Genomic DNA, 14,212 nt, shown 5'->3' on the forward strand with positions numbered 1-14,212 from the left:
TTAGAAAATATAATCCCCACAAAAATATGCTTTATTGCTTCATCCCTACACTGATAACTGATGCCTACATAACACCCATAAATATTTTTAATACAGTTCTTTCAAAAATTCTAGAAATAGTAATAATGCTATGTTTAAAATTTCAACAAATTGAATATTTTAATATCCAGAATACAGTAATATAAGTTTCAAAATTGCAGAATTTAAAAGATTTTGGAAAGTAATAAGTGAAAATTTTTATTAAAAATATAGAAGATCAAATGTTTTAATATAAAATTAGATACTTTAAAATAAGTTAATGAAGGTTAATGATAAGTTAATTTAAATATTTTTATTTACAGAGTAATTGCATTAGTGAAACTTACTATTAGGATTTTGAATACATCTTGCTTTAGATTAAACTTCATCGTAAATTACTGTTTCACGAATAAATCTCTCCATTTTCTTCAGTTTTTTATTGGTTAAAAGGTAGAAGCAAAAATAATTTAAGCATTTAATTATATAATAAAGCAAGTCCTCTTAATATGCTCATTAAAAGGCTTCCATTATAAATTGTCCTGATTATGCACAAGTAGAACAAGTTATAAATTTTTAGCAAGTGTATTTTAGTTTCTAAAGTGAAAACAATCTGTTCTAGAATTACCATGATAGAATAAAGACAATTAAGACATTTTTGAATTACCTAAAAAAAAAAAAAATTCAAATAAACTGTTAGAATGCCAAAGAAATACGATTCTTGCTCGAAATTCCTCACTCTTAAAATATGAAATTGAAATCACAAGATTAGGATGAGGTATCTCGAAATTTCAAGCCAAGAAACTCATTCCACTTTTAATAGTTTACTCTGATTTTCAACTGAATCTATCGTAGGAAGATCAGAATGAAGCATGAGGTATTCTTGAAGTTATAAACCAAGAAATTGATTTCACTTCCTTATTGTTTACCCTTATCCTCAAACCAAATCAATCATATATTTTTCATCCATCAGCCGAAAGAAAATGAACAAAACATCGAACTAAACTATATTAAAACATCCAAGATTCACTGAAATATATTTATCCTCGAACAGCAAAATTTCAAGAAAATCTTCTTCTTAACTTGCTTGTTCTAATCCAACTGTGTCCTAGCGATAAGCTGCTGTGCTAGAATTTAGAATGACTGAATACACTCATCCTAGCATCGAGGCATAAGGAACAGTCTAGATTTATTTTCGATGAATCACATATTTCATAATAGTTCGTTAGTTTATTCGCATTGCACTGGCCAACGTCTCATTTTAATATATGAAGAAGTCAATCTCTTACATCAGGATTTCTTGAGTCTCTGGATCATTGGAAATCGATGAAATATAAAAGAGCTTGACTAGTAAGGATGATAGCGGCTCTGGGGGGTCGAGCATGCAGATTCACGAAGACAATGAGTCGGATAATGTCCAGGGAAGGCAGCTGGTGGAGGAACATAACTGTGAGCTGGATAGGCAGCAGGTAACGGGATGGAAGATTGCGTTGATGTTGAAATAGAGGGATCCATTTGCGATGATTGCATGTATCCGACGTGTAAGGTTTGGGCTTGCATGCGTTGACACGAAGGATAAGAAGCAAGACTGGACCTTCCCGAGTGACGAAGTTGAGATGAACCCTGCATATGGGCCAGTGGCCAATTTCTCTCTGTAGATGCTACCGAACGGTAATCCGAAGTCAAGAAATCGCTAGGATTCAAATACGTATGCGCGTAAGGACGTGTGAAGGTCGGAGTAAAGGTTGGAGTGAAGGAAGCTCCACTACTCTGGACGTGTACGCCTTCTCGAGATGGCCGTTTCATGCGCTTCCGTCGGCGATAATTATTGCCCTCGAACATATCGTTAAAAGCTGGATCGAACGTCCAGAAACTTCCCTTCTTTTCACCTCCTCCTTCTCTCGGCACACGAATAAAACATTTGTTCAAACTGAGGTTGTGCCTGATGCTGTTTTTCCAACCATCTTTGCTTTTGTAGTAAGGGAAAGTGCCCAAAACGTAACTGTAAATCTCTTGAAGAGTCAACCTTTTACTGGGAGACTCTAATATAGCTTGCCTTATCATTGCGACATAAGAGAAAGGTGGACGCTCCTGTTTTACTGATCCAGACATGCCACCAGAAGAAGAAGTATTTATATGAACCTTTGAAGAATTTGAAACATTAGCTGCACCAAGTTTCATAGACTTTGAGTTACCACCAAAAGGTTGAACAATGATTGATCCACTGTGATTGGTTGGCTTAGTGTCGACATTGAATGGATCAGCTGTATTTAAACTCATCGCTTTGTTGTCAGAGCATAGAGAAGGCTGGCGTAAATCACTTATAGAGGGACTGTTCTTGATCTTAATGGAGGTGTTTTCTTCACTTGATTCAGAAAGCCGTCGTTTGATACCTTTTCTTTCATTCTCACACTCGGATGTGCTGCTGTTAGCTGTTGTTGGATCTACTGGGTCCACATTCATTGTCATGCCCGTTTCGTTATTAGAGTGACTCGCTTCATCGTTGCAGTCATTAGTAGTATGATGTAAAGTGTGACTTTCAGGATCATCGATGCAGTTCGACAAAAGTGGAGTGCTAGAACTGTGTAGCAGATTAGTAGTTGCAATGGATGATGTACTTCGATTGTCACAGTGTGGTGGGCTATATGAAGTTACATAACTTCCACTATTCAGATGGCGAGATATATTATTGCTTCTCGTACGGGGATAGGGAGTGTAGGACCGGGCACAATCTCTTGAAAGTCCTGAAACAACAGAAAACAGTTAATATTTTACCTATTTTGTATGTTCATCTCATCCAAGAGGAAAAGTATGGTAAACAGACTTGATGTAGAAAAATCATGCGACTGGATTTCAAACTGGTAATTAAACAGTTAGAAATAATATTATTTTTCAAAGCCAAGACATAAAAACAAATTGAATCTAAAAAATTAAACGGATATGTATTAGAAGTGAATTTGTGCTATGAGAAACAATTTGTCCCTAAAAGCATTAAAACAAAATTATGCAAGAAATGTTGAAAAAGAAACATGTGTTTAAAAGCATATAAATAATAAATATTTTTATTTTTAAAAAGTAAATTTTAGTACATGAATTTTTAATTATATCACTTCTCTATGGCTTCAAACCTGAATCAAGATATCTTATAAGTTTTTTATAAATTCAAGATATCTTATAAGCTATATTTATTACTTAACAGATGAAAATAGCGTAAAATATCAATGAGTTTCATTATAAGAAATAAGAGCAACAGTGTAGTATTAGTTGTGGTATCTAATAATTGTTTTTTTTTTCAATTAAGTAAAAAGCGACGAAGTATCTAAAAAAATAATAACTATATCTCTGAAAGGGAAACAATTTTTGTAAATATAGTCTTTTCTAAAATTTCACTTTAGATATTTTCAAACACAGAATCAGAAAAATAAATTTTCGCGCTTCTAAGCACTCAATACTAATTATAATAAAACATTATAATTAGTATAAACATAATAACATTAATTAAAATATGACGATTTCAAATATTTTGATATTAATGAAAAAATAAAAAGACAAAGTTTTTGCTTAACTGGAATTTAGAAAGTATGTCGAGGATGTTATTCACTCTTATAATATGCTAATTATTCATCAAATTTAAATTAAATTTATTTTAATTAAATCATTATCAATTTTTTTTTATAAAACAGCGTTTTCTTGATCAGATACTCTCACATTGCGTTAAAGCGTAAAAGTGAATGAACTTAAGAAATAAGAATTTAAAATATTCAAAATAGTCATCATTTCTGTTGTTTGATTTTCCCTAATATTTCTATAAGGTTTTATGATGAATTTCGGATGCATTTAACATTTTCAGAATGATGTTGCTTTCTTTTCTTTTTAATTTTATTCATAGAATAATATGTTCTTAACTGTATCTGAAAAATTGTTCTACTCTTTTAATTAAAATTATGTAAAATAAAATTTAATGCTTAGAAAACAAAACAAAAAAAATCATTTTCACTTACTGGATTTCATAAAAATTTCAATTATGTAAATACTTCTATTTTTTGCAAATATAATAAACAGCATTCAAAGATGCATGTTAATCTAGAGGGAATTTTAGTCAGTCATATCTCAGAACTGTTTGCCAGATTTACTCATGGAAGACGAGGTACAAAAACACATGCACATTGTCATAGTGCTTAAGAATAAAGTAATTTTTTTCCTTTCAGTGGCGATTTCCAGTTTCCTAGTCGGCTGATCATCTTAAATACAGGCAGTATAGCTAAGAGATAACTCGAATCGATTTTTATTGTCCTGGTTTCAGATCATTCTGGACAGCATTCTTCGTGCTGGTTTAAAATGCATGTGGTCGTATTTTACTATTGCAAAATAACCCGAATTTCTTAAATATCTTCAATCCATGGATGTATTTCTACTATCCTTCCAGTGTCTTCAATTCATGGAATATCAAAAATTTTTGTATTAATTAAAATTCTTGAGTTCATAGAAGGATATTAGTTTCTACTTTTTTTACGTCTTAAACCTTTTTTTTAAATATAAAAGGATGAAAATAGGAATTGAAACTGATTAGAAACAGATATTATTAGACGCTTTAATCTTGTTATAGATATGTATTAGGGAAAATGAATACATAATTAGATAATTAAAATTTAAAAAATAGGATGGTATTCGTGCCTTTTATGGTCTAAAATCAAACATATCCATTTACCTTTCTGTTTATAAAATAGTACAGAAATTTCATCAGGAATATTTCTGAACAATGGAACAAATTCCTGTTTATCGATGAACTCGCAGTCACTTGGGATGGAGAAATGCGATATCAAGCAATTCATGCTATACACGACAGAATATTTCTTCTAGATGTAATATTTCTTTCTAAGTTCAGGTTACATGTTATAGATCCAACTAATATTCATTTATTCTAAAACTGCCTTGTGATTAGATTACACAATATCTAAATGAAGTCTCTTGCATTGATATTTTTGGTTTAAAGGTTTTATTTAAGTTTTTGCATTGTATCATTAAATCGCATAGGCATTTTTCTAATGCTAGAATCCTGACTACATGAATGGTATATTCTCAGGAAAGTTGTTCTGTTTCGTTGAACATAATTCAAGATCACTACCGTTTTAACCGAAATATAGCGAATACTACCATTTGGCTTCACTGATCAGAAAGCTGAAAAAAATCTGTAATAATGAATATAATTTGATAATTATTATGTAATTATAATCGATACTAAAAGATATAATTAAGTAATTATAATATATTCAGAATCTATACTAAGGTAGAATGAAATTCTAATCCTTCTTATAAATCTCATTTCATCAATAAAATCAATAATATTTTTATTCACAAAACGAATTTTTTTAAGTGAGAAAATCTACGAAACAATTTTTATATCTACGAAACAATTTTTCTTACTGGAAAATTATGATGTTTTTACTGTAACTTCTGTTGTTTATAAAGTGATAACAGCATCAACATATCCATACTACAGATGAATTATTTTTTTGTGGCAACCCTCGTAACTATAAAATTTATTATAATTTGCCCCGGTCGTTATGACTAATGTTATTTGTTAAAGTATTTTTTATTTTAAAATACAATTTTCAAATGCCTTGCTCGAAAAGTTCAGCTGACCAAAATATCAAATGAGAATTTTCGATAAGATTCATTTCCCATTTCTTTTTTATTAAAATTAAAAACTAAAAAATGTTTTTCAATAGTAAGCAAATTACATATTCAAATAAAAAAAGTTAGCAATGTTGCTATCTCTGTAAATAAATTAATGATTAAAAATAATGATTTAAATTAAAAATTACAATTCTGGATAATGCAACATAAAATAGCTTTGAATAAACTAAGTTTATTTATATTGAATGAGTGAAATTTTTTAAATACATGAAAATTCCATAATTCCCTTAATTTCTTTACTATTTAGTTACAATGTGTAAATATTATATGTATCATAATATGCTGAATGGAAATTATTATGATTCAAAATATTTCCTAACAGATGTGAACCTGTAATAGTGTAAATGTGTGTTCTATGTTTAGGGTTTTTTGATAAAATTCTATTAAAAATAATTTACTGATTTAAATGACTAATAAATGAGTGTCAGTCAGTATTTATAGACACAAACCAAATGCAAGAGATTTCTGTTCTTTCATATTCAAGAATAACAAAAAAAAAGTTTCAGGAAATGGACTTTCCAATAAAACTAACAATTCAGTGCGTAGAACTTTTAAAAAAGAATTTTAATGGGTTTTTTTATTGGAATAATGCATTTTTTTCTTAGAATATGAATGTAAGAATTAATGTTTAATAGGCGTACGGCAAACTAACTCTATTATTACATAATAACAGAATCTTTCTTAATAGACATACATGTATATCTCACTAGGATAAAATTAGCTAATTATTACAAACAATGCTATCGGTTTCCTATTAAATGCAGTACTATTGTTTCAAAGAAATGGGCTTAATAATGTTTCATCTTTAACAATCGCAGTTCCACATAATTTTGGCAAATGAGAAACAAGAAGCATAATACCCCCCCCCCCCCCATCTCTTCTTCTTTTACAAAACTTACGTTATCATTTCAGCATCATGTTTTTAGAATAATGATTTAGCGGTTGTATTGTGTTAATAAGTATCTTCAATGCAATTTCTTTGTTAATAACTTTTCTCGGGGCACTATTTTCCTTCTTTAAATTTAATTTATTCTCGCTTTTTATAAAACGATCTAAACACGCCCGGCTCTGCTTCGAATTAAAATACTTTCATACTACGTTTAAAACAAACAAACTTAATTCCAACGAATTCCAAAAGATTAGAGAGAGGTAAGGAAAGAAAAAAAAATCGAAATACATAATGCCTCTCGAAAAATATCTTACCCCATCTTTTTTGTTTAGTAATTTATTTTTTCTTATTTGATTTTATGGAATGGACCTTTCGGTATTATAAGCCGCGTATGAAAATGCATGTCTAATGATGGCTCAGATGGGTATTTGAGAAGCTCCGTGTTTTGAACTGACCAAGCGAATCGCAAAAACAAAGAATTTCTTTCCGTCTGTAGCTTGGACGGGGGAACTTGGAAAACTCCACCCTAACTGCTGGATTCAGAAGTCTTCCTTTAGGAAGATTGTTTTTCTTCGTCTTTGTTTGCATATTTTTCATTTTGGAAAGACGGTGCAACGCTACTATTATATTCCCATTGTCATCGTCACCCTTCGCTTGTAACTATCGTACGCCGTGAAATTGATTTAGTTTTGTTTTGAGGTTGTTATTGTGAGACGCAGAGCCTGCCAAAAGTGTTACGATGGATAGCCAGGCACGCTCCAGGACACGCCCACCAACTCCCCCCTCCCGTGTTCTTTCTTTTCCAAAGCATTAAAAAATTCAAAAATAAACAAACACCAGAGGAGATTTCTTCAAATGCTGGTAATGACAACAATAACACTCATCAGCTCCAAGCATCAAAAGTACAGGACCGGTTCTTTGTGCACTGCGCATCGTATTTTAAAAGTCCGAGGAATCGGGGAAAAAAATGAAATAAATAAAATACAAAAGATATAAAACGCAAGAAGAAGAGTAGAGGAAAGCTAACTCTCTCTAGTATTGGGTATTGTTTCAGACGCTTTTCTTCCATTCCCCCCCCCTTTCCAATTTATTCGGCGGATTTTGATTTCATGGAATGCTAACTACAGTAATATCGCGTAGATAGTGATAATGATGAAGGTGGTGCAAAGGGAGGAATTCGGGCCTGAAATAAAAGTAGACAACGGAAAATTATACTCAAGGGGAAATGAAGGGAAGATTGTTCTACCATAAAATAGCCATGCTCTTGTTTTTATTCTAAACTGCTTGAAGAGTTACGGTTCTCTTGCCGTTATTTTATCCGGCTTTTATTTTCTCATGAAGAATATCGAGTTCAATATTATATTCTGAAGGTAGATTAGATTATTTTAAACACAAGTAGGCAGCGCCAGTTATGGATTATTCGGGCGGATTTAATTTTCAAATAAAATGCATTGTCTGATTGATTCTGGAGATTCGTCATGTGCTTCAAATGAAATTCTTAAAGAATATAGGGTGTTCATTAATTATTGTCGGGGTTTCCGTACCTCATAACTTTCGAATTAAAAAATATTACGCAAAAACCGATTTCGTATTCGTAAATTACAACTCAAAGAATTTTATTAATGATATTAAAGTGTAAAGCTTGCACAATTTGCACTTTGTAGGCATTCAGCTGAAGGCGATAATGTATTCGCAAATTACAACTCAAAGAATTATGAATACGTAAATTACAACTCAAAGAATTACGTATTCGTAAATTACCACTCAAAGAATTATGTATTCGTAAAGTACAACTCAAAGAATTATGCATTCGTAAAGTACAACTCAAAGAATTATGTATTCGTAAAGTACAACTCAAAGAATTATGAATATGTAAATTACAACTCAAAGAATTATGTATTCGTAAAGTAAAACTCAAAGAACCAATAAAATTCTTTGAGTTGTAATTTACGAATACGTAATCGGTTTTTGCGTAATATTTTTTATTCGAAAATTATGTGGTACGAAAACCTCGACAATAATTAATGAACACCCTGTATTTAAGAATGCATTCTCTACAACAAATACAAGAGGATAAACGTGATTCATTAATATTCCCGAAGAATGCTAGTTGACTCATTGATATAAAATTTGGGCTCTGATTGAACTTTAAAGGTGTCCGTTTAAATTTAAATCATTCCTATCAAGAATTTTTATGAGTCACATTGATTTAATTGGTTTGGATTCATTGAGTACTCTCAAAAATGTATACAGGTTGTTTTGAAACTGCTTGATGAAATGGATAGAAGGGTGGAATGCTCAAAAATGAATCATCATCACACAGAAACAGAGGGTTGAAAGCGTCATCTTAGCTGCAAAGAACAACATTAATGAACAACATATGTTCTATAAATAACAGAAGGTAATTTTCTAAATATAAATAAAATCCCAGGAAGTCAAATAAATACTTTCGAGCTGTTAAAGCTACTTGACATCGTCGGACCATGACAACAATTTTAGAATTTTCCTTGAAAGGCCCGAGATGCATAAGACATGATTCTCAGCACTGTCCATGGGAGTATCGTTCATCAAGACTTTCAAGTGGAACCTCCTACCTCGCAAAAAAAAAAAAAAAAAAAAAAAAAAAAGCAAGCACGGCAGAACAGACTAGACGTGTCGACCAATATAAAGAACCATAAAATTCGCTCTACTACAGAACAAATATTTTGGAAGACTCTTTGTGTATCTTGAAAGATTTGCATCTAACATTCTCAGCTCTCATTCTAACATCAACATACCCACTAGGGTATCGTTCATCGAAATTTTTAGATGACCCCAGAACTAGGAGTGATTATATTTAACATCTTAACATAACAGCTCAGCCTCTAGAGCTCCATCCGGTATGAAATAGATGTAGAAGTACTTAAAATAAAAAAATAAAAAAACTGTACAACATACGACTGAATGGAAACATAAAAATTATAAAATAATATGATAATATATATCATCGACAACCCTGATATAAAAGGAGAAAAGCAGAATATCTTGGATATAAGAATGCTGAAAGAATAAAATTGAGAATGAGAATATGTATAAAACGTATGGCAAAACATCATTTCTTCGAAAGACGGAGAAAGATTGCACTATGTGTCAAATTCAAGGATTAGTGCCATTATATTAAAAATGAGATAATAATGAAGGGTAAAGAACGTATTTGGTAGAAAATGCAAGAAAAATCAGAAATATTGTTCGAAGGAAGTTGGTATGATTATTTCAAACATTACATTATATTATGAATTTTAAGTTTATTATTTTTCTTGAAGATGGATTGCTAAGAACTCTTTCATAGCAAAGATTTTCAAGTGAAGTTCTCATGGATGCCAAGAGAGAGCTAAAAGGCAAGTTGTTGCATAGTGGATGAGGTCATCGACATCTCCGCTAGCATAAGTCTCTATCTGATAAGTGAAAACGCAAAGAAGGAAATGGACCATGTCCAGCGAGAAATTGCATTACTTCTCGAATTCCAAAGACTGGTTATAGTTAACTGTTTTGTGAACTTTTCGGCAAGGATCGGCCAGTTTTTCCATTATACCAAATATTTACTTTCTTCTTACAAATATTTGTGGTAGAAGCTGTTTTAAGCTCTCATCGAGGCTTTAGAACTTCCACTAAAACATCTTCATTAAATGCTTCTGGTAGAATATACTTGGTGACTGTCATCAACTTCGCTCCACCGCTGTCAAAATATTACTTTTTACATGATTATTCAAGTGACTACGACCACCATCAAGCTGTGGCGCGCATTTAACTGCACGCCGATTGTTGCAACTCTTCCTCAAGTAAAGCGTCTTCTAAATATAATTAATAACTCCATCTATTTAGATGCTCAGGTGTGAGATTATAATGTAGTTACTGACATTAACCGAACAAAAAGTAACTGCAAATGTTCAACTATTATTGATTTTACAACGCCACCAACAGCGAGGAATAATATTTCTATACCTGCATATCAATATGATTTCTATTCGTTTTTCAGCACTATAAAATTTAACATAATTAAATATAATAAATAAATCCTATTTAGATGTTCAGGTGTGAGATTATAAAGTAGCTACCGACATCAACCGAACAAAAAGTAACTGCAAATGTTCAACTATTATTGATTTTACAACGCCATCAACAGCGAGGAATAATATTTCTATACCTGCATATCAATATGATTTCTATTCGTCTTTTAGCACTCTAAAATTTAACATAATTAAATATAATAAATAAATCCTATTTAGATGTTCAGGTGTGAGATTATAAAGTAGTTACTGACATTAACCGAACAAAAAGTAACTGCAAAGGTTCAACTATTATTGATTTTACAACCCCATCAACAGCGGGAAATTATGTTTCGAAACGTGTATATCAAGATGATTTCTATTCGCCTTTTAGCACTCTACTCCCTCTAAAAATTTTTACATGCGGTTTTGAAAATCTCTGTATATATCATGTATTTAATAACATGAACATACCTTCGTAAATGTTACTGATATTTTCAATGATTTTATTTTAAGATATTTAACAAATTTAACTATATGCTATTAAATTTTTCTTGTTCTCCTACAGAAATGTACATAGCAATAATACATGGTTTTACATTTATTTTCTGCCTAAATTTTCACGTAAATTTTTATGCCCATGAAAATGAATACAGCTGAGTATGTTAGTGCAATCAATTACATGATTGATGACTTTATTAAAGGCAAAAAAGAAAGAAATGTTGTAGATCTCAAGCTAGGAATATGAAAAATACTACGCAGATAAGAAGATGATGGATCTAGAGAAAAAATATGATTAATTTTGAAAAATGAATAATACTAGAACTTAGTCTGTATTAGCCATAAAATTTTGTTTTTACTTTTAGAGCGCGGACCTCAAATCAACCCTTCTTTGCGTGATTTTTTTTTCTTGTGAAATAAATCAGGGGGATATAATTCATACTCTAGATTTTAAAAAAATGTTTAACAAATTTTAGTATAAATATATAATATAAAATAATTAAAAAAAAAACGGTATGATGGAAATATCCATCATCATGCAAATTTACATATTAAGCTCAGTATAAAATCTTCACTGTCCCTCTCTTCTAAATTTTTCCACTCATTATCGTTTTTATTAGCAAAAAAATCTCAGATTAGTTATAAAAAATATTCAAGAAATGGCACGTTTCTTCCAACCACAACAAACAGCGAATTGACAAGTTCAAACCAGCTTTAATGATTGTGATATTTGATTTTTTTTTACAGCTACGTTCCTTATTATGCAATAATCGTGAAAAAAGTTAACAGCAACAACCAATTTACAATACACCTGTTTTGAGTACAAGTTTTTGTTTATTGAATGTTATGATGGAAATTTCCATCATCATGCAAACAAGGGTTAAGACACAATATTAATATTTGAGTGGATAATTTTTGAAACATAAAACTTCTAAAGCTACTTTATAAAAAAAAAAAAAAAAAAAAAAAAAAACCAATAGTATCTGTTCCACAAATCGAAGTCCATATTGAAGCCGTAAAGAATAATTATTAAAATTAAGTTTAATATAAAATATTTATTTAGCAAATTTTGTATAATCCTTCAGGTCGAGATAATTATCTTAACAATGTTTCCGCACAAATAACGAAGATTCTAAGAAAAAAAATCCCATGATAGTATTTTTCAGTGATTTTGACACACAATTAAAGGTCTTGGTCTTGATAATTAAAACTTATAAAATCACACAAAAATAGATACTAAAAGACGAAATCTCACCTGTATCAGTTGTTTCAGATCTAGAAGTATACATAGGATATGCAGAGGAGAAGTGAAGAGGCGATGAAGTTTTAAACACACCTAGAATTGAAATTCAATCAATGAATTTAAAAACTAGCAAATTCCAGAGTATTCACTCTATTTTTAAAATAGTAGTTTCTTTACAAGAAGAAAACAGTATTTTAATCCAGATTTTCACGTAAACATACACAATATTTTGCGTTTTGCGTAGTTTCGTAGTATAGTGAAGAGAATAGACAATACATTTTGGGCCTCTTTCTACTTATTGAGTAACATGAGCGGATGCCATATTTCACTTATCTAGTTCGTTGGTTTTCTTGTAACAATGCTGATTTCTTGCAATAGTGGAAGAACACAATCTACCCGTTGAAGGTTAAGTGCAAAAATTAGACGCAAATGAACAGTTTTTAACTAAAATTCAGCCACCCAACTTGCCGCTGCATTCTTACTATCGCGTATACGAAGAATAGAAGAGACTGTATTGAAATCCAAGAAATTCGAAATTTTGACGAATTTCCACATTTTAAATTTCCCCAAGTTCGAAGAGCACCTTTTACGAATATGCCTGCAAGTCCGTCTGTCTGTTTGTCAAAGATAACTCAAAAACGCTTTGTGCTAGTCTTAAATTCGGTATTTTAAACCAAATTTGTAGATTTTCATCAAATTTTGAGTGAGATCTTTTCCGAGAAAGTCTACACGATAGCCATAAAATGAAGGGAACTAAATGGATAAAATTCAATACAGAGATTTAACATCTATAGTGTGGACATCTAGTCAAATTTGAGCCGTATTCACAAAGTGTTGAAAGTCTGTCGTTTTTTTTTTCTTCCAGAAGCTTATAAATGTGACAACTGAAAAACGCAACTTACTTAAATATATAAATATATTAAATTTTTATGTGATTTTGTGATTACAAGGGTAGTTTCGTGTCAAATTTTGTTTCAATCGGTTGGGGGGAAAAATACAAATTCAATTTTTGGATATTATTAACCGCATGCCAGAAAGTAATCGCCAATGCCTTCGCCAAGAATCACACCTTAGTGATAACTTCACGCCAAATCATCATCCAAATCGCCAAAGAATCCTACCCAAATGATAACTTCACGCCAAAGGTTAACTAATAAGTCTCGCTTATAAAGGAAGTTCAAAATTCACTACGCCCATTGAGAAAAAAAGTGACATCCAAGTTAATTATGTCACTCAATCGGCATAGCCCAATCCAAGTCAATTTTAATCTTCGAGTAGAAAGGAAATTCCCGATGACATCTTAAAGAGTCATACAGGACATTTTCGATAATTAGTAACTGTAAGAATCTAAGTTGAACATATTTTATTCACAGAAAAGAAATCACCAGATTTTCTATTGTATTTGACTTAACGATCAATAGAACTCTGTGTAATAATAAGCTAGGTTTAAGCATAGTCTGATTAATTTAATCAGATTTTTTTCAATATGGCATCAATAGTAATTTTAGAATATCTAAGTTAATCTAATTTAATAAATTAGAATTCTTGATTATTTCTTTTCTTCTTTGTCTTTGCATTAGGGGCTGTGCCGTATAGACCGAGAACCACGGATGCGTGTAAAAAATTTAAATAAATAAATAAATAAAAAACATGAAAATAAATTATACAATTAAACCCTATTTCTTTTTGGTTCTTTATCTAAAAATGCACTTTTAATAGATCTCCGCGTTTTAAACCAACCTCAATAATAATAATAAAAAAAAAAAACATCATAGTTTTGGATTTATATTTACTCATATTTGAACACATTAATCGAACGCTTCGAGGTAAACAAACGTTTAA

At 31.0% G+C, this 14,212-nt stretch overlaps 1 protein-coding gene across 1 annotated transcript in view; it reads right to left on the reverse strand.

Moving 5' to 3' along the window:
* Positions 1 to 1,362: 1,362 nt before the first annotated feature.
* LOC129959653 (uncharacterized) overlaps positions 1,363 to 14,212 on the reverse strand; it is a 223,654-nt gene continuing 210,804 nt past the window's right edge. The window contains exons 5-6 of the mRNA XM_056072541.1: positions 12,383 to 12,463; positions 1,363 to 2,759 (exon numbers count right to left, since the gene is read on the reverse strand). Coding sequence (XP_055928516.1) covers positions 1,363 to 2,759; positions 12,383 to 12,463 — 1,478 coding nt within the window. The remainder of the gene's footprint in view (positions 2,760 to 12,382; positions 12,464 to 14,212) is intronic.

This window comes from Argiope bruennichi, chromosome X2 (assembly GCF_947563725.1).
Source record: "Argiope bruennichi chromosome X2, qqArgBrue1.1, whole genome shotgun sequence".
Lineage (NCBI taxonomy): Eukaryota > Metazoa > Arthropoda > Arachnida > Araneae > Araneidae > Argiope > Argiope bruennichi.